The following is a 21,519-nucleotide window of genomic DNA, read 5'->3' on the forward strand; positions in this document are numbered from 1 at the left end:
GAGGCTCACAATAGCACTTTAATTACACATTAAGGACTGTAAAAGCATGCAAAATCTTCAGAATAATGTTTTTAACAAGAGTACTCCAGCGTTTGCTTGTTAACCGAACCTCCATCACTGCATCTGTCGTATGTATAAGTTTAGAAGATAACCATGTAGAAATATTTCGACCCATTTCCCAGCATTAAGACAGTAACAGGAAACCAGTTTTATTCTCTGTTATAACTTACTTGCAATAGAAGTCTACAGAAGGACGCATGGAGAATTTGGCCAATCAACCAAATGTATATACGTTTTGTTTTTTTTTTCTATAATTGTTTAGTCAAGTTACCTGTAAATGAAGCTTTAAGTGCCTGTAAATCCATACTTTCTGAGATAAACAAACAAAAACAAAAAAACAGCTACAGAGTAGGAATAAAAGCGAGATTAGCAAAGGGACACTGCTCAAAGGGAAAAAAATCCTGTTTGTTAGTAGTATTATTATATCATACACATAAATAAAGTTAATGAGACGATAAAGAATGTAAACGTTAACATTTTTTAAAATGAAAATCACTAACTCCAGGGCTTAAGAGCTTTTCTTCTTACTTGTGTGTGACTTTGAGTGAATTGGGGTAGCCAACGGCGTTAGTGTCATCGGCGAGCATCTCCTCTGAAGCGTCGTCTGACTCCAGATTAAAGTCAGGGTCAAAGGAGGTATCGGGCTCGTAATGGCGCTTGCTGACTGGCCGGGGCTCTGCAGCCAGTCTGTCGTCCTCCTGCAGGTCCACGGCGTAAATCTCACCCTCGAACTCCACCGAAAGCGAGCGCGCGTGCCGGGTGTGGACAAAACGTGGCCTGTAACCTGATGAGATGAGATGTTTCATTAAAATGCATTTTAATAATAGCCATATTCATTTTAAGAACCAATAAAAAAAATTTTTTACTCCGTTTATATTAATATTTAATAAGGAAAAGTCAATGAAGCTGAGACATATCACTTTGTATTCATCTGAAAGATCATGATTTGCTTAAAAATCCAAAAAGAATACAAAACCGATTGGTTCTTTACGCATTGCTTTGTTGTGCATACTGCCATTAGTCAGTCAATAATGCCAGTTTATTAAACTTTTGCAGAATTAAATATATAATTAATTGGTCATGCGAGTTTTACCCAGCAGATGGCAGCAAAACATCACATTTCGAATAGTTCTGTAGTACCGTATACAGCACAGCGTGAGAGCTGTATAATAAAAGCAAGCTCCTAATTTAATACCCGTGTACACTCTCTGTATTATTAGTTATATAAGGTTGTTTAAATTTACTCACGCGGTCTGCTACTCTGCGAGAGGTGTCTGTGTGCTCGCCGTTCGCTCTTTGTCGTTTTATACGCCCGGTCTTCGCAGTGGCACTCTTTTCCCCGGGCGCCGTACGAACGCAGTCTCAGGCTGCGTGCCCTCTTCCTGGATGCAGTCTTCAGGCTTCCTTTACACTTCTGCAGGCGCCACTTCCCCGTAACGTCCACTACGCAATGCCATTTCTGTTAAACGCAACAGCACTGATGTCGGTAAATGAGGTAATAATGTCAGTGGGAGTTCAACGGTTAAATATCTGTGGTAATGACGGCAAAGTTCGTACGTTCGAATCCCAGAACCTCAGAAGAGTCACTGTCGAACCTTAAACCCGGATAAAAACTGACAGGACGGCAACCTGCCTTTACAGTCACTAAGGAGAGCAGGCAAGTATGATGTACACAAGTCTGAGGCAAAAAGGGCGTTGGAAAAAAAGAAAAATCACTGTAAAATAATTTCATAGCTTCGTAGTAGACGTTGGGATTTTTTTTTGATTCCCAAACATTTCATTTGTATTCAGTAAGTCCATTAAGTAGTATTCATAGATAATCAGACGATTGAGAGGTCATATTTAGTAATACTTTTGAGAGAATGAAAGAAAAAAAAAGAAGAAGAAAAAAATCTGTAAAAAGTTATTATGAATTTATTTAACAAAATGTTTAAGTAAGGAATAAATCGTGAGGGTGTGCTCTTACAGGAAAATAATCAACAGTATGACGCATCCAGATGTGAAGCGGAGTCGATTGTTCTCCTGTAGAAGCATATCCGGAAGTGTTTTTTTGGCAACAAACGCCATTTTTATTTATTAAAGAATGACCGTCAGTTTTTATCCGTTTATACACTCAATAAAAATGCCTCTTGTTCAGTTGAATTAATCAGAACGAGCTAAAGTAGCACCATTTTTGAACATTTTGCCACAACTCATGTTCAATCCAGCTAATATATTTAAAACTGAAGTTTACTGAATTCATTTGTGTTAAAACGACACGAATCATTTTTGTTGACATAACTAACTTGGCAGTGGAGCTGTAAGTTCCCAGCATGCTTTGCAAGGGACCGCATTAGGAGAGTAAATGTAGGGATTAAGTGTTATTTTATGTGCTTTTCAGTAAAGGGAAAGACATGTTGGTGTTTAATGTTCAGTGATGTTGGATAGCTGAAGGAGTTTCTGTAATGTTTTGGAATTTTGTGCTGAAGAGTGGCGCTTGTGCATAGGCGGTGAGCACTCAGTGATCTATAACACCAGGCTTTTCTTATCTGATCATGATTATATACATTGGGTATAATGATGGATGAAACTGCTCGTTTAAAACATAAGAAAATGAATTTTAAAAAAATTAAGTTGGACCAACGTTTATTACTTTATGTATTAAAGTCAATTCAACATACCAGAGTAAAGAAATTTGACCTAAACCAACTAAACCGTGTTGAACCAACTAAACCGATTTACTTTGAAATGTACTAAATTAAATTGTTGGGGGGGGGGGGGGGGGGGAACGTTCAATTAAATTAATTAAGAGTAACGAATTCATTGTTTGAGTGTAGATCTATATAACAGATTGTCGAATGTCCACCAAAAAAATAAAAAAATGAAATACATGGTACTTCCTGTTACCTCTCGCATTATAGCACCCATATACAGTCGTTCCCTCACTAGACTCTTTTTAGGTCAAAATTTTAGCTGTTACAAAATCGCTGACACTGGAGACTCCTTCCAAAAACGACAAATAAACATCTCCTTACAGAAGGCTTTATTAAGAATGATCCATTTTCCACACAATTTTTTATTTCCTCTTAGACTATTTGGAGTGCCGACCCCTGTTTAAGTAACTGTCACAGGTGACATGTGACTCAAACTGTATAACGTTATATCTCGGACACGACCACAAAAGGCTGTATAATGAACGTCGTCTCTAGAGTTAAACAAATATTTATTACAAGCACAAGGGCCTCTTTAATGAGCATTAAAAGCGCACGTCATGAACAGACGTTAAAAATATAATCCGGCTAGCGTGCAACAGCGAAAGGCCCTACGCTTCAAATCTTTCCCATGAAGAAAAGACCAGAGGCTAATGTGGTCGTAATCTCCAATCTCCAAAATGGTGTCAGTTGATGAACACACACTCTCCGGGACTCTCTCACAGTTCAAACATTTGCTCCCAGCTGTGGGAAACAGTGTCTGAACAAAAGGCACGGCCGTGCTCAGATTTCCTGCTTCTGTGCCCGCGGGTAATGCTCGCGTTAGATCAGACGGACAGACAGAAATAGTGGCTCAGGGATTTCTGTTTGTATGGCAGGTGAACCCGCTAAAAGTACCTCCTCGCTTCTTACACACACAGTTAGACAAACTGTAATGCATGGCCTACTCTACGGGATCTCGCACATACGCCATCACGCTCTCGGAGTCTCCAGAATGACACGGACTGAAAGAAACTCTCACACGATACACAACCACACCAGGAGGAGCTTACACAAACAAGCCCCTTCTTTCAAATGGCGCACTTAAGAGAGCACACACACACACCCCCCTCATTGACTTCACAGCAGGAAGTGGAGGAGGACAGCAGTCATCAGGTGAAGTCTTGGATTACTGCTGCTTCTTTTTAGAGAGCTTTTAGCTGCGGCTCGGGTCACATTCCTAGCGAACTCCGAGAGAGGGAGAGGGAGAGAAGCTGTCCACAAGCCCAGACTCGATCTCAGTGCCGGAGGTTTTGACTACATGCTTCACATAGACCATAACCATGGGGGGGGGATTAAAAAAAAAAAAAAAAAAAAACCACACATATAGTAATATGATATTAAGGTAATTAACCACCATATCCTTTAAAAACAAAGAACCACCAGATCTTTATCAAGGGTGCCAATAATTATTAGGGTACAGAGAGTAGATATTCTCCCGACATCCAATAGAGTTGCTTTTCCACTCCTTCTTCGACTGGAGTGTGTGTGTGTGTGTGTGTGTGTGTGTGTGCGCAGTTTGCACACCTCACACCCAAAACCAGAACCCCTTTGGAGAACCTTTTTTTTGTTGTTTTTAATCAAATTCCCAGACTGGGTGTTAGAGGCAACACTTAACTGAACTATAAAAGCATGTCTGGTTCGCATTAACGCTGCCCTGGAAACCCAGGCTGTGTTTTAATGCTACCTGAAATTGTTACAATTTGTATTGTTCTGCTGCAATTTGCCACCATGCTGCTGAGGGTTAGCGGAGCAGGCGTGCTGCACGCTGGTTAATAGGCCACTGATGAAAGAGGAACTACGAGGGAATTAGTTTCACTCGCTAAGCACGCCAACTTCGAATTACACTTCAATAGCTGTAAATGGCAGCTTGGATTACAATACGGCAACTCAGGGGACCGACTGTTGTGAACACGCTTCGCTGCCTTTTGGATGGGAAGGGTAGAGGTGCTGTTTTGAGGTGCCGCCAATTAATAAAATCACCAAGGAGAACGTAGTGAGCGCGGAACCATCGGAGTATCAAGCCATCAATGTAGCTGGGGGAAAAAAACAAAACAAAAACAAAACGCATACCTGTCCAGGTTGTTCACAGGGCGTTTGAAGCTCGGCCTGCTGGCACGCCTCTTTGACCTTCTTGTACTTGGGCAGATTGTTGGTATGCGAAGTGCTCACGCTGCTCGTGGTCTCTTCTTTCTTGCGCAGGATTTTGCTGGAACGACAGGAAGGCTTCGTGAGCTCAGCTGCAAGCTTGATCTGGCTGCTACAGTACACTGCGGTTATGGATGCCAGAGACGCCTGGTCATCACGCCCGGGTCAGTCTATCATGCCGAATCAAGCTCTCTCGCCACTCTCATCCAATTAGCCTCTCCTCTTAGTCAGAGCTCACAGAAATAACCACTATGGTCTCTTGACACTAAATAAAGCTGTCTCAGCACTGAGGTACTGTGTTGACTCTTGGCCCGCCCATGTGCCAGGGCATTTTACATAGCTACGCAAACCAAAACAAAAACAGAACCGATCAATAAACCGACCATCTGGCCGGAGACCGCGGTCGTAAACCGAGCTTACGCGGATCAGTGCTGCGGTTTTATTACGTCGGATTAACGAAGTGGTTAAAATACTAATCTCACGATTCATTAACCTGACGACGTTCATGAGCAGCTTACAAAAGCAGTACGGGTCGGATTTTACGCGCAGCGGTCGTTTCGTCACATGACGGGGCAGCCGGCTCTGATCGGCGGCGCTCTCCATTATCGCTCTGCTTCCGAAAAGCTTCCCGAGTCACGAGCGGACAAAGAGGAACCGCGGGAGACCACGAGCGCACGGTGAGAAGCTCGTGGTCTCCCGCGGTTCCTCTTTGTCCGCTCGCACGCACGCACGGTGAGGAGAATAGCCACACAATGAGATTGATGGGATTGCTGCGCTTAGGAGTTTCGCATTTCACATGCACTCCCCCAGAGCTGGGTCAGTTCAGCACGCGATACATAAGGAGTAATCAAATTATCCACGGCACATTCTTATACATGTCTAGTAGTAACATCAGGGCGGAGTGACAGCTGAGAGAGTCACCTCGGGGTAAGGAGAAACCGAAGGGTGCATCTGATAGCCCTGCTGTGGTCCTCGCTCTACTCACGGGAACCCTGCGAGATATCTGAAGCGTTTAAGCTATCAAATGAAGACTTTTCATTCCACAGGTAATGCGATACAGTTCATGCCTAGGGGAGGCTGTGTTTGTGTCGCAGAGTTACTGGAAAAGATCGGACAAGTGTAGAGAATAGACTTAAACCCATCACTGGACGTGCCGTTCCCACACTAATGGGGACGTTAACCCCATTCCCAATATCCAATCGTATTCCAAGTATGGAATCAATAACTTTAGCTACAGTACTTTGACATAAATAATCGAGAACAGAAAAGGATAATGAGTTTACCCTCTCTCCACAAGGAATGTGTCTCTCCAGACCTTAGGTTTGCGGTTCAGCTTGAATCTGAAAAACAAAAAACCAAACAGCTTTATCAAACTCGTATGAAAGGCTCATGTGGAACAATGCCATTCACAGCCTCTCCGAGGACATGGTTTTAAAATTCAACATATTTCTGAAGCATTTCACATAACCAACCAGGCATGAAGATCACACACGGGCACCACGCTGACGTTGCAAATGCTCCGCAAAACGAGTTCGGAACGTCCACAGATTCTCGTTCAAGGTTATAAATGACAAGTGCGTCCATAGTGTTGCCATTTTTTGCACCGGTAGGTATGGAACACTTTAAAAGGTACTTTATACTACGCATACCTATTGTTAGACTTCTCCTGCTCCAGAAGCTTCAGGATGGACTTGCCGTCCATGTCCGAAGGAGTATCCAGGCCTGCGATGTCCAGGATCGTAGGCGCCAGATCAATGTTTAAAACGAGTTGATTGTTCCTGTGGGAACCAGAAACAACATCTAAACAAAACAACGCAACTAACTTACGTATTATCAGAACATTCTGCAGGCTTCATCTCATCCAAAATGTGATCGGTTCAATTTCAACTCACCTGGTTCCAGGTTCCACATTTGGCCCCCTCACAAAGAATGGGACTCTTAGATCAAAGTCGTACGGCATTGACTTCCCTTTGATCAGACCAAACTGTCCAATGTGGTAACCATGGTCTGCCGTGTAGATGATGTAGGTGTTGTCCAACTCTCCTGTGTCCACTAGTGCATTGTATATCTGAAGATATAGACAGTTCTCTTGAGGGCCCGCCAAGCATTTTTCACAATTTTACACAAAAATGTCAAAGACTAACCTTTTCCACAGAGTCATCTACGGACATCAGAGTCTGCAGGCGTTTCCTCTGAAGGAAGTTCGTGAACTCCATGTGGATGGGCTTCATGGGGCCGGTGTACTGCATGATCCAGTGCTTGTCCATGTTAGGAGCGTAGTTGTAACTGGGTGTGCTGTTGAAAGGAGTGGAATATATTAACTTTCTGCAAAGGGTGTTTGACACACACCTTCTTGCCTTTTCACGGGTCAACGTTAGTCTGTGTGGTTAGTAAAATGTTGTTTGCAGACTCATGAATCAGCAGTCCTAAAGTTTGCTTAAAAAAAATCCCCCCCCAAAAAAATCAATCCATTCTCTCTGCTAGGTATTATTTTTTTGCAGAACCTGGGATCGATCTCTTCTCCCACCGAGTTGAGAGTCCTTGGCTGTCTTCGAAAGGAGAAATTGTTTGAGCGTTGGCACATGCTTAAGAAAATGAATAGCCCTGCAGGCTCCGGCACTGAATGCAAGGTTTGTGACGAGTTCTAGGATGCAAACTCCAAGTCATTTGCACTTAGAAGTAGGGAAATAAACGAGGGCAAACAAGCGGGAAAGTAAAAAGTGGATCAAAAACGACTCAACAAGCCACAGGCTTGTTCATGTGGTCAGGTTCCTCTTATGAAGGACTTGGATAAACTTTGGTTGTTAGGGAACCGATCGAGAAACCAGTGTATTAGCCTTTCTTTACTGATCCATTCTCCCAGCCGATTGGTTGCTCTAAAGGTAGCCGTCTTGATACCGCCAGACCAAAGGTATCAATGTGGAGAGCCTAATTTGGCAAAAGTCATACTTTAGATATTTCACACAGTACCAAGAGTCTTACATTTTTTATATTTTATCATCTTTTTTGTCCATCTGAGAGAATCCTTAAAAGGTTCTACAGCAGACTTTTAGAGAACGTTCCAAGTAAAGTCCCTTTAGGAAGTAAAGAACCCTTTAGCCCTGAGCCCTGTCAGGTGACGTCCTGCATCGTGTTGGGGGGGGGTTTAAATTAGACCGCACGAAGAACCCAATCCACTCAAAAAATATTTTGCTAATGAGATCAACAACTCCTTTTGCTTTTCGTGGTGCAAACACGTTGATTTCCAGATTAGGTAGAGTTCCGCATTCCAAGCCTGTGAAATACGCACATGCTTGCAAAGCTTCTCAGACGTAGCTGCCGCGAGGAGATCGATAGCTTTGCTTGGCACGTTCCTGCCTCTTGATGAATGAATTGTTAATTTACATTCGACACCAAAAGCAGCAGACGCTCGTCAAGTCTACTTGACTGTTATGGATTTGAGCTGTCGAACTGGCAGCACATTTATTTCCAAGTGTTGCATTTTGCCTGCCATCTGCCTCCTTGTTCCGTTGGCCAGATTCTCAGCAACACAAAAAATATGCCAGTCATAGCAAACCCAGCGGCCTCCGTCATCCATTCTCGATCATGAGCTCATGCTAAAAATATATTAATGACTCCACGAAAAGGGTGCTTGGAAAAGAAACAATGCATTCCAAGCACCCCAGAAGGAACATGGTGAATGGATGGGCTGAATGATCTGTCGAGGGTCAGGAAGTCCTGTCGGAGTTGAAGGTGGAATAATGATAAATAGAAGTGCAATCCTGTCCATATCGGGGTTGTAGGATAGTTGGGATGCTAGCATCAATGACATAGCGGGCCCGTTGTCATGGTTCTCCATGTCGGAAAAGGATCTCAGCCAAAAAAAAAAAAAAAAAAGTGTCTTGGTTCCGATGCTAGATCCACAAGCCGGTTGCGGGCTTGGCACCAGAGCAGTGTTCCATAAAACATCTCCTCCTTTGCTCATCCTGCGTGCGTGTGCCAAAAGTATACTCGGATTATAAATCATGTCAAGTTCGTAGTGGTAAAGTCATTTGCTAGAGCAGCATTTCACTCTTGTCATCTCCCTGAGATGCAAAGTCTCCTTTTAATAACATATGTGAGACCCACTGAGGAAAACAGAAACTTCCAGAACATTTACCTGTAAGTCAAATTAGCATAGGATTTACACACACACACAAAAAAAAATCATTCAGCTCACTCTACTGTTCCCCAGAAACACAGGATTTGTCTTACACATAACCTGCTACCATAAAAATGTACAAAATATTCTCTCCTTGCCCAATTTCATGTATTATTATTGGGCGGCTAATATTCAGAAACTGGTGCTCTGGGTGCAGGCCCCCTCTCTTCCATGGTGCCACTTAGAAGCGAAGTCTTGTACTTCAACCTCCCTCCCTGCTATGGTGGTCTCCTCCCTTCCTATAGCCCTTTCACAATACACGGATAATCCAATAGTATGTACCTCTCTAAAAATTTTCTATCAGTTTCACCGTCATTTTAAATCCATCTCGGCCTCAACCATGGCACCTATATGTAATAGCTACCTCTTTCCCCCCTCCTTTATGGATTCCACGTTCTCTTTGTGGGAAAAGAAGGGTCTGAAACGCTTTGAGGATCTTTTCATTAAGAATGTGTTTGCAAACTTTTCTGAATTATCCTCGTCATTCAGCCGGCCTCCGTCTCACCTATTCCGTTTCTTTCAAGTTAGGCATTGTGTCTCCTCCCTATTCACTGGTTTTCCCGCCTTACCTACAAAGTCTGCATGGGAAGAGGTGTTCAAGCTGAATCCTAATAAGGGTGGCATTATCTCACGGATATATGCAACGATCTGGTCACAGGACGATTCTTACAATATCGAAACCATTAGTACTTGGGAAGAGGAATTGGGCCTGGAGCTTGAGGATGATTACTGGGGCAGAGCGTTAGATAATATACGTACCACCACGTCATGTGCTAGACTTGGTTTCATACAATTTAAAGTGGTCCATAGAGCTCACCTCTCTAGGAGTAAACTGTCTAAAAGATATCCCAATGTTCCTGACGTGTGAAAAATGCAAACTTTCGCCCTGTGACCTCAGTCATATGTTTGCACTCTGTCCCAAATTGCAGAGCTTTTGGAACTCTTTCTTTAAAACTATGTCTGACGTTCTTAAAATCAAATTAAATGTCTGTCCTTTAATTGCCATCTTTGGTGTTTCATCTCAGCGTCAACCTCTGAACCATAAAGAAGCTAGGGTTGTGGCCTTTGCATCGTTACTTGCTCGGTGCAGAATACTGTTGTCTTGGACCTCTCCACAACCCCCCTCTATATCAGTCTGGCTTAAAGATTTAATCTTCTTTTTAAAACTTGAAAAAATCAAGTACAACATGAGAGGCAGGGGTGACTCATTTTTGGGAAAATGGGCACAATTTATTACCTACTTCAATGATGTACGCACCCTGGTGGTGGATTGAGGAGAGGTGGACTGTAATTCCTGATTATCTTACCCCTTTTTTTTTGTTGTTGTTGTTGTTTTGGGTTTTTATGTTTGTTAGTTTTTTGTTTTTGTTTGTTTTTTTGTGTTTGTTTTTTTTTCTCTGGTTGTTTGTTTATTGTTTTTTTTGTTTCCCCCTTTCTTTTGGTTTTGGCTGTGGTTGTTTGTTGGGGTTGTTGGGTGGGGTGTTATGTAAAATGTAAATTTTCAATAAAAATTCTATGATCAAAAAAAATGTACAAAATATTAGAAATACAGTTACCGCCAATAATATTGGCACCCTTGGTAAATCTGAGCAAAGAAGGCTGTGAAAATGTGTCTTTATTGTTCAAACTTTTGATCTTTTGTTCAAAATATTCACACAAAAAAAAATTCTGCTCTCATGGATGTCAAACAATTGCAGACAAAACACCAGGTTTATCCAAAATAATACATCTTTGTTAAATATAGGTGTGCAACAATTATTGGCACCCCTATGAATTCATATTGAGAAAAATATATATGAATTGCATTCCCATTGATATTTTCCTTTTTGTTTTTTTAAGTACACCTGGGTGACTAGGAAAAGGAAATTGTTCAACCATGACTTCTTGTTTCACATGGCTATAAATACGAAGTAAGACATAAGCCAAATTCCCTTAGTCATTCATAACAATGGGTAAAGCCAAGGAATATAGCTGTGATGTGCGGCAAAAGGTTGTTGAGCTTCACAAAATGGGAAATGGCTATAAGAAAATAGTATAAGCATTGAAAATGCCCATTTCCACCATCAGGGCAATAATTAAGAAGTTCCAGTCTACTGGACATTTTGTTAGGATACATGGAATCATGGATTCTTATCAAATATCAACAGATATTAAATGAAAACCTGACTACCTTTGCCAGAAAGCTTGAAATGGGACATGGTTGGATCTTCCAGCAGGACAATGATCCAAAACATCATCAAAATCAACACAAAAATGATTTACTGACCACAAAATCAAGGTCCTGCCATGACCATCCCAGTCCCCTGACTTGAAACCCATAGAAAAACTGAAGAGGAGAGTCCACCATGGACCTCGAAATTTGAAGGATCTGGAGAGATTCTGTATGGAGGAATGGTCTCAGATCCCTCGCCATGTATTCTCCAACCTCATCAGGCATTATAGGAGAAGACTCAGAACTGTTATCTTTGCAAAGGGAGGTCGCACAAAGTATTGACTAAAAGGGTGCCAATAATTGTTGCACACCTATATTTAACACATATATACACACACACACACACACACACACACATATATATATATATATATATATATACACACACACACACACACACACACACATATATACATACACACACACAGTATATACATATATACACACACATATATATATATATAAAAATAATACACATATATACACCCATATTATATATATATATATATATATATATATATATATATATATATATATATATATATATATATATATATATATATATATATATATACACATACATACATATACACACACACACACATTTTGGATAAACCCGTATTGCGTTTGCAACTGTTTGATATCCATGAGAGCAGAATATTTTTTGCATCAAAAGGTTAAACTATAAAGACAATTTTTCACAGACTTCTTTGCTCATATTTACAAGGGTGCCAATATTATTGGAGGGCACTGGACCTAGACTCAACAAAAAACCATTGCCAGGAAGACTGCTTATTTCAGGAGACTGGACATGCATTCAGAAGACAGGACACAGGGTTCAGTGGTGTTCAGTAACAGGTTTAGACTCACATGTGCTGGGAGGCGTTGGGGAAGAACTCCGCATACTGGGGCGCCGAATCTTCTGGACCGTGGGGCGCCGCGTGACTGATCACCATCATAACCGGCCGGTGTGGGTACATGCGCTTCGACATGCGGAGGAAGTTGATGCTGTCGTTGGTAATCAGATCTGTGAAGTAGTCCTGGGAGGAGATTATTCAGAAACAAATTGTAAACAGTACAATTGCTTAGAAGAATAAATGTAAAGTCAGCTCTCTGAATGAATGAATGAATGAATTGCCTTATTTAGAACTGTAACAAGACCTGGTAGCCTCAAGCCAAGTGTGTTAGCTCGGGGAGGCACAGTGTGATGCTGCGGCACATAATCGAACATGACACTGGTGTTAACACCAACAGTCGGTGGTGCACGAGGGGGGTCAAGGCTCCCTGCTAGCACACTGTTTTCTCAACAGTGAGGTCTTTCTTTTCCAGCTTTGAGGCTGACACTGGAATGTCTATGAGGTCTCTGAAGGTTGAAGGGACCTCGTGTGCCAGTGTTGAGCTTTAGCCCTTGTACTAGTTATGCTACAGCCACATGGGCCTGCTCCTGCTACCACAAACACAAACAGTGCCTGGTATGAGAGTTACCCAAAAGCCTGCTAAATCCCTTTCCTGACTTCGCCACGGAAAATAAAAACATCGTGTAGATTTTGGTTCAGCTGTAGGATCCCTGTGGGCCTGGATATACACAAACGAGTCATGCACATCATCGTGAGAGTTACGCTCGATGATGATCTTGGTGCTCGCTCACTCGCTTTCGGATTTCTCAGATGAATTAGCCTTGAGTAATGCATTTCAGGACGGATGTGAACCAGACATAAATAAATATCGCTTGTTCCGTCTCGAGACCGTGCGAACACTAGGACTAACTCATCAATCTCAGAAAGCAATCCAAGAATTCACTGGATTTGAGCTCGTCACGCAAATTAACGAGTGAAGAAAAAAAAAAAGAATAAAATAAAATCATATCTCGACTAGCCTTATCTAACAGGAAAAGGTTCTCTGGAAAACTATTTGTTTTGACAAGCCGTGGCTGGTGTGGTTTGTCAAAAGATCTGGAATAAAAAGAACGTTCTAGGCTGTTAAACGATGCGCCGAAGCAGAGAGCTGTAACGTCCCAGCTGCTTCTGCGAAGTCCGGACATCTACTCCGAAACAGATTAAAACGTTCCCCAGAACCACTAAAGCCACAGAGCGTTCTCCAGAGCTCAGTGCAGGAACCTCTGGCCTCAGCCACCTCGCAGCTTGAGGGTAACTTAACACCTTGGCCTAACTAAACAAGCAAGTCGTTGCCATCCGAGCACCAGGCCAGACATTTATTTACCCATCAGACATGCTCATAAAATCGAAACCTCAGCTCAAATTCCACACAGGGAAAACTGTACTACTTTGGAAGACATTATTAAAATGATAGGTCTGAGAAGATCCATTCCTGACAGCTCCCTTTAACTTTAATCCGTCATTTTTTTTTTTTTGGGCGCTTTGCTCATAATTATTGGTGTCATTTGCTATAATCTACATGGCACCCATATCTTCTAAGAAACCAAACACACACACACACAAAAAACCCAGGAAAGCTGTGCCCCAAGGCCATTTCCACTCCGAGACCTGGTGGGGAACCATTTGATCATTTGAGACGGTGTCGCACAGATGAGGAGATTCCGCTACAGCTCAGAACATTCCCTTTAATTTAATCAGATTCCAAACGGTTTAGATCAACCTGGGATTACGAGCAAACAAACCCTGCAATTAGACCAGAACAGACCTTACAATTGGGCATGAAGTAAAAACGACGACGGGGGGGTGACGGGATTACGAACCCCCGCAACGTGACCGCGACAAAAGCTGTGAACTGAAACCAGCAGGCACGTACCTTGGCATAGTCCGCTCCGTGCTTCTCCTTGTAGCCGTTCCGACAGACCGTGTAATTATAGAAGCGGGAATTTTTGATGAGCCCCACCCACTCGCGCCACCCAGGAGGAATGTAGCTGCCGTTGTACTCGTTGAGGTACTTCCCGAAGAAAGCTGCGAGAAACCAAGACCCAAGCCGTCAAAACACCAAAACTATCATTACTGCATGTTTTTTTCATTACTTACTAGATTAGAAGTTTCGCCCGCCGTCTTACGGGTTCAAAAGAAAAGGCAGCAATTGAGAGCTCAGTTTCTCAATGCCTCCATTTTAATGGTATCCAAGAGTACTCCGCTTTAAAAAGTCTGCTTACGTCTGTCCTTCAGTCTTCAGATCATTTTTAAGCCGAATTAAAACACATCTTCTCAAGAGCTGGGCCAATCAGCCAGTCTGTGTAAGAAGTTAATTGCAGACTAACGTTCACTGATACTAGATGTAAACACTTTCATCCGTCATCCTGAATAAAAAAAAGGGGCTTTTATTAAAAGCGCTGCACTGATAAACAAGGTTCGGTTTCGCTCATGGAGAGGTCACTGGGTGCGAAATCTGTCTTTTGGAATAAACATGAACCGACACGGCGCTGGGGTTTTACTGATGGAGGGTCTGAAATACTTTAAAAATATAGAGAATAGTTACAAATTTTGTACATTTGACAGAATATCATCATACACTACATGGCCAAAAGTATGTGGACACCTGACTGGTACAGAATTGTCTAGAATGTCTTTGTATGCTATATGGTTTACATATTTCCCTTCACTGGAACGAACAGGCCCAAACCTGTTTCTCGAGTGTCCTGCACAGAACTCGGAACTCATCCCTACTGAACACCTTCAGGATGAACGGGAACGCCGACGGCGTTCCAGACCTCCTCACTTGACAATCAGTGTCTGACCTCGCCAAGTTAAATCTTCTTGTTTTACATTACAGCGGCTATAAACAGGATGCTTGCTCGGCCCTGAAGACTTTCCTCTGACTGCTACGAAGCGCTGATACTGGAGACTCCTTCCATACATGTCACGTAAACACCTTACGGAAAGCTTCAACTTTTTAAAACTGCTTATTATGAAAGTCGAAGCGCCCGCTATACACGCCCCCACGAATGAGCTGTTACTATAGAAATGATAACATTTCATTATTCTAAGCCTGTCATCTGAATTAAAGCCTACTATAGTGTGTGTGTGTGTGTATATTATATATATATATATATTACACACACACACACACACACACACACACACAAAAAACTACTCTCAGAGATTCTGTTAGAGAAAGTTAGTCAACACATTTTGACCAATCAGACGGGAGAATGCATCAGCGCTGTGGTACAACAAGGTACAAACAGTTTAACATCAGGGCAGAGAAATAGAACTATTCACGATCAGCACACTTGGAACTTAAGTGCAGGATGGTGATATTCGTACCTGTCCTGTAGCCCGTGTTGTTGAGGTAGACGGCGAAGGAGCGAGGCTCGTGCTGGGCCTGCCATGATGGAGAGGAGCAGTTCTCGTTGTTGGTGTACGTGTTGTGGTTATGAACGTACTTCCCCGTCAGCATGGACGAGCGGGACGGGCAGCACATGGGCGTCGTCACGAAGGCGTTCGTGAACGACGTGCCACCTTCCTCCATGATTCTGCGAGTTTTGTTCATCACCTGCAACGAGCCTGAGACAAGCGAGTACAAAAACGAAGAAAGCGTTACCGATCCAGATACTTACACGACTTTAAAAATAAACACCGAGAACCTTCTAAATATGGTGGAAGTTTATTTGTATTTCCATTTGGAAGTGGCACTTCTAAATATTGCAGTGATTAGGAGCCAAAAGGTTCTCATAGAAGAAAGTTGGAAGGTTACAAATGCAGAATGGTTGGAAAACCCTTTAATGCGACACACTGAGAGCGAGGCTTGCTGAGCGTTATACGACAGTTAAGTTCCCAGATCGCGTCTGACATACTGCAGTTGTGTTGGCACAAACCAGAGAACAGCTCGACTGCTGAATCACGCTGGCTAGAAACACTAACGCTGAGCGCTAAATCAAATTTTCCTGGCTGGCTGGCTCAGGTTAGTAATGGAGAACTTGCATGAAAACAAGCGTGTTTAGTAGAAAGAGGACAAGGCGGTGAAATTAAGCTCTGTATAACTGTATATTAAAACGATTCATCTTTCGAGTCATAACCAGGACTTTCATGGCTCTGGACCACGACCGCTACGGCTCTGCAAATTTCGAAGGAACTGTTTATCTTCTCCCGAAATTCGACACCGTGTTAAAAATCTCTGTTTACATTCGCACAAACCAGATTTATGAACATGGAAGTAGTGTAAGCGTTACCATAGCAACAAGAAGCACAAAGACTTTCCAAGTGTGAGAGTGTACCTAACAGCAGTTCAGCTCGGGGTTTTCACAAGTCTCAGAATTGGTTTTTAAATAGATAAACACATTCCAAAATGTCCTTATCGAACAGACTGTGAGAAGAATTCATGTCCCAAAATGTTTTAGATGCCAAACGTCGAACCTTTTTAAAATCATGTAAAAAAAAAATCTGAAACATGAAATTTCCTCAGATTTTTTTTTTTCGCATGTTACTTTTATATAGTTTGTATAAAATAAAAAAAAAATACAATCTTTGTTGTATTTTACTATTTTCCTTTTTTTCTTCTTTCCGTCACTGCTATTATTTATTTATTTATTTCACCATTTTATTTCATTTTGAGGCTTCCTTCCCCCCCACATTCATATTTTTATTTATTTTTTTTATTCTTTGTTGTATTTTAATATTTTCCCTTTTTTTTTTCTTCTTTCAGTCACTGCTATTTATTTATTTCACAATTTTATTTCATTTCGAGTCTTCCTTTCTTTTATCCATCACCTTCACGTTTTTTTATTTACTGTATATCTAAATTTACATTCAGGTGCATTCGTAAAAATTTCGTCCATTTCAACTGCTACGAGTCAGATTATTAGAATCTTTCTTGCTCTGTTTAATCGACCTTCTTCAAGAGGAAGCGTGCTCACCCAGCTCTACATCCTGGTCGTCGGTCATGATGAGGATGATGTTGGGGCGTATGTTACGGCGGTCGCGCTGCACCCGTCCCCGGAGGCCCTGACTCCGTGTGGTGGAGGCCGAGTAGGACAGCGGAGCGGCCAGGGCGAAGACCAACAGCCATGCCAGGCACGCAGGCTTCATGATGGAAGAGAGTGAGGAGAGAGAGAGAGAGAGAGAGAGAGAGAGAGAGAGAGAGAGAGAGAGGGGATGATGCTGCCGCACTTTGGAGCTTTTTACGAGCAAATCTGAAAGAAAAGAAGAAATGGCGTGTCCCAACATAAGTGCGTTGAATATGTGAAAAACGTGTGGAAAATTGTGGTAAGAGCAAACGTTACTTTGGCAGAGAGAAATGGAATGGAATAGGTCTTAAAGACTGAGGCACAAAAAAAAGAAAAGAACAAAAAAAAAAAAAAACCCGTAAATGACTGTTCCAGATATGTGGCTAAATATTTAAACACGCTCACACCTGATAAATCATTTACAGAGGCTCTTAAACTTAATGTCATCTCTGTACAGTCAAGATCCACAAACCAAAAGAAGCAAAGATTTTACAGAAACATCTGTCGCATCAAATTCACCACTTAACGTTTCCAGCAAAATCTGCTGATAAATGGGTGCTCAAATGCCTTTGTAGGTATTCGCTGCAACGCATTTATACAACATCATCTTTCATCAAAGTCCTTTTACTCAGAGCTACTAGCTGTTAACAAATCCACAAGTCAAAACTTGATATAATCTTTTAAATCCTACCTGCAAAGTGCTTAACCTGTTCTCATTATTTTCCCCTTTCTCCTCAACTTCAGACACACACACACACACAATCAAAAACCGGAGAGACCTCAGGGCAGCGCATTCGCTTCCTGTGTGTGCTGACAAACCAGTATTCTCTCACAGTTTCTCCTTCTCTCTCTCTTTCTCTCCCTGTCTGCCCCATTGAGATCCACTCACAGAAGCTTTCCCACTGGCTGGTAACTGCGGCACGAAGCCAATCAGGGTTTAGCGCTGAGTTGTCAATCATGATCTGGGTGTGATGACCCCTGCAGGATGGTTGGTGGGGAATGAGGGTCCCAGGAGAGCGAGGAGAGGGAGGACAGGGAGGAGGAGGTTCCGCTACATTAACCTCTCTACTGTGGGTGGGAGGGTATGGGAGGGGGACGCTATGCATCGTTGAAGATGACAAAGGCAGTCCCCGCTGGCCACATTTCGCCGTACGGGAAGTTTTTGCGCCTTGGGAAACAGTTTTACACATGCATCAGGGTATCCTTTCAAACGAATTAAAAATCTTTTGAAAACAAATCCATTCTAACCCAATTAGGCCATTTACGGTACAAAAAAAAAAAAACAAGTGCAGAAGACTGGCGCATACATCTCCAGGGGCACCAGATTGCCTTATGGCTGATCTTTGTGTCTGGAATTGATGAGCTGAAACAAATAGGACTGAAACAAATACGCACCTGAGCTTTCGCCATCACCATACACAAATCTTCTGCTTGCTGACCCTCAAACATTAAGAACCTACTGAGAAACTGGCTTGCATACAACATGGAGCACACACTTTCGTGTTAAACACGGAAAAATAAAAGTGGTTCAGTAGTAAATCACTGCTGCTGATAAGCACTTTCTCAGATAGACCTTTAAGTGCTTTTTTGGACAGCGAGGGTTTGTGACCGGCAGCGCGAAGGTTAGCCAGCCAAGTCCTTCCTGCAGTGCTGTGCAAACACTGGCGCTATTTGTACAAACCCCTAGTGGATGGGTAGCAGGGTACAGACACCAGATTTCACACACATGCCTGCACCTAGGGCGATTCAATTTGGTTTTTTTATAGCACTATTGGCAATAGCTTTACAGAAATCCAGACGTAGATCTAGATCCCTAATGAGCAAAGAGTGTTGAGGAAAATCTCCCTGAGACGACATGAGGAAGAAATCTTGAGAGAAACCAGACAGAAAAGAGAACCCGTGCTGTGGTCCTGATGAGGGATGAGAACAGGACGGTGTTTATGATTACAGCAGCTCCTAGTTACAAATCTATAGTGTCCAGGTTGAAGCACTTTTTGTCCTTGTTGGTCAGGGTCACAGTGGTTTAAATCAGGCTACCGGTTTTGTTTATATTTTGGGAAATAGAACCATTAGAAAATTAGTTTTTTGTCGAAACGTTTCGCGCACAAACAAAAATAATTGCAACGTGCAGTCCCGAGGACGTCTCTAGTTGAGACCAATTATGAACTGGAGTGATGTGGCTGAGGTTGAGGAACTGACGACTGTCAGAAGCAGAATTCACAGGCCAACACTGACAGTGCAGCGTTTCAAAATAAATAAATAAACAAATAAATAAGTTTTTAAAAGTTCTGAAAACTCACCAGTCGTGGTTTGTTTTATGATCAACCGGCTATTTAGCACCTAAAGAGCCTCCTGATATTTTTCTCCTGCCAGCAGAATTACCACACCAGTACACCACGAGTCGAACAGATCAACAGAGCTGCAATTTTAGAAAACGGTTAGCAGAAAATAGCATTTTATTTTCAGCTCTAGAAGGTCAGGAATTACGGCTTGGTTTTAATTACCCCCATTATTCAAAAATGGGTCTGAGCCAACAGGCCTGGTGATAGTCAGAGGCTCCTCTCAGGCATGTGCCGATACGAGTCCTGCGCGAACCCGGCACTTAAGAAAAGTGCTTGGCCGCCTCAGAGCTTTCAGGAGAGTGCAGTCTTCCACTTTAGCGTTTTCCATGAGCAGAAGGAAACAAAGCAGCAGACCACTGCTGCTGGCCTTCCACTGTTCCACCCCGGCCAAAATAGCACAGGCCTGGCATGCAGCTATTTTAACGTTCATGTTTATTGATGAAACGTCCGGCTGAAGAACTGGCAGCCTGCACTGGCTCATGAGAAACCGTTGTGCAAGCAATTGTGCTGCAGTAGAAGGTACAAAGTGCAACTAGGTGCCAGAGCTTTAAGGTAGTCCGACAAACAAGCACCATTTTGTTCTCGGACGAGTTGCTGCTCCAGGAGAGCGGCTGCAAAGACAGAGAAGCAGCCGGGCGGCCGCACTTGCCTGGGGCGAGGGTCTAAAGAGCACACAGACTCCGAAGGCTGTAATGAATATGCCAGTCAGGAATCCTGTGGACTGTACTGTATTGAAGGATGGATTCAAACGGAGAGGTGCACGAATGAGTGAGTAACACAAGCACACAAAGGAGTCTGAATGAAGTTCAGTTTCAGGGTGGATTTAAGTCAGTCAATTACAAAAAAAAACAAAAAACAACAAAAAAAAACAGCTTCAATGAATACAGTACAATTATAACAAGCACATCAAGACCCCAGACAATAGTGTAAAATAAATTAAAGACCATTGAAAATCTTCAGCCACTGTTTTTCTTTCAAGCCCAGGCACATCTGTTGCTCCCCCCCTTTCTTCTGGACCACGGTCAACCAGCAAAAAGAGCATCATCTCTCACCAGTTATTGTTTTTAGGGATTAGACCAAATGACCTGGTAAATTAGCTCTACTGTATTAATCAGAACTAAGCTCAGGGAATAATATTGGGGATAAAGGGAAGGGAAAAAAATAGCCTTGAAGGTTCAAAGGAGAAAAACAAAAAGGCCACTATGCCAGCTTTCAGCCTGATGCACAGCTGCCAAAAAGAGCCCCCGGTGAAAATGGGGGTAATTTTCAGATTAATGGAAAGACAGACCAAGTGTCCTTCACCGCAATCCCCGATCTTTACTTCCATCATTATGCTGTATCTACCCCCCCCCCCCCCTTTTTCCTGCCCTCTCTGTATAAACAATGGTACACCAAGTAATGAAGGCTTCTGCTCAGCAATGCAGCTGTGTTTTTGGTCATGTAGATTTATGAGACAATAGCAAAGAGTGTCTTGGCAGGCGCAGCCCAAAATGATGATGCACTTACAATGTAGGCAAGCTAATCCAACCCACAGTCCCCTGGGTCTAAAGTATGTAATACATATCAGGGCTCACAGCTGAGGATGAATATACAAAAGAGTGTCCGGATGGGGAACATTTTTTCCCCCCAAACTGCACTAATCTTTGAAGGAGGACTATAATTTAGTCATCTGGCCTACCAGAAAACGGCAAATGAAATATCTAAAGGTGGTGCTCGTTCAGTACCATCAGACTGACTTGAAGGATGAGTTTATGCTTTTTTTTTTTTTTTTAAACCACCCTCTGTGGCTGGGACAAATTGCAATTGCAATGAAAATACCACTAGGCTTTCCCTTTCACCAAAACAGACCCCAGCATTCCTGCTGAAACTATCAATGCTTCATATGTGTCCTTTTAGGAAAAGCTAAGCAAGTCTCATTTGGCTGGGGGTGGAGCTTATGC

General features: G+C 42.6%; 1 protein-coding gene across 3 annotated transcripts in view; it reads right to left on the reverse strand.

Annotated features, from left to right (window-relative positions):
• The window catches only part of sulf1 (sulfatase 1), a 49,179-nt gene that overhangs the window by 14,343 nt on the left and 13,317 nt on the right, over positions 1-21,519 (reverse strand). For all 3 annotated transcript variants that reach the window (XM_053611595.1, XM_053611593.1, XM_053611594.1), the window contains exons 2-12: positions 17,148-17,423; positions 15,559-15,798; positions 14,099-14,250; positions 12,200-12,369; positions 7,082-7,232; positions 6,830-7,005; positions 6,587-6,715; positions 6,221-6,277; positions 4,863-4,998; positions 1,309-1,519; positions 589-844 (exon numbers count right to left, since the gene is read on the reverse strand). In XM_053611595.1, the coding sequence (XP_053467570.1) occupies positions 589-844; positions 1,309-1,519; positions 4,863-4,998; positions 6,221-6,277; positions 6,587-6,715; positions 6,830-7,005; positions 7,082-7,232; positions 12,200-12,369; positions 14,099-14,250; positions 15,559-15,798; positions 17,148-17,319 (1,850 nt within the window). In that variant the 5' untranslated portion in view covers positions 17,320-17,423. The remainder of the gene's footprint in view (positions 1-588; positions 845-1,308; positions 1,520-4,862; positions 4,999-6,220; positions 6,278-6,586; positions 6,716-6,829; positions 7,006-7,081; positions 7,233-12,199; positions 12,370-14,098; positions 14,251-15,558; positions 15,799-17,147; positions 17,424-21,519) is intronic.

The sequence above is a fragment of the Ictalurus furcatus genome, chromosome 23 (genome assembly GCF_023375685.1).
Source record: "Ictalurus furcatus strain D&B chromosome 23, Billie_1.0, whole genome shotgun sequence".
Lineage (NCBI taxonomy): Eukaryota > Metazoa > Chordata > Actinopteri > Siluriformes > Ictaluridae > Ictalurus > Ictalurus furcatus.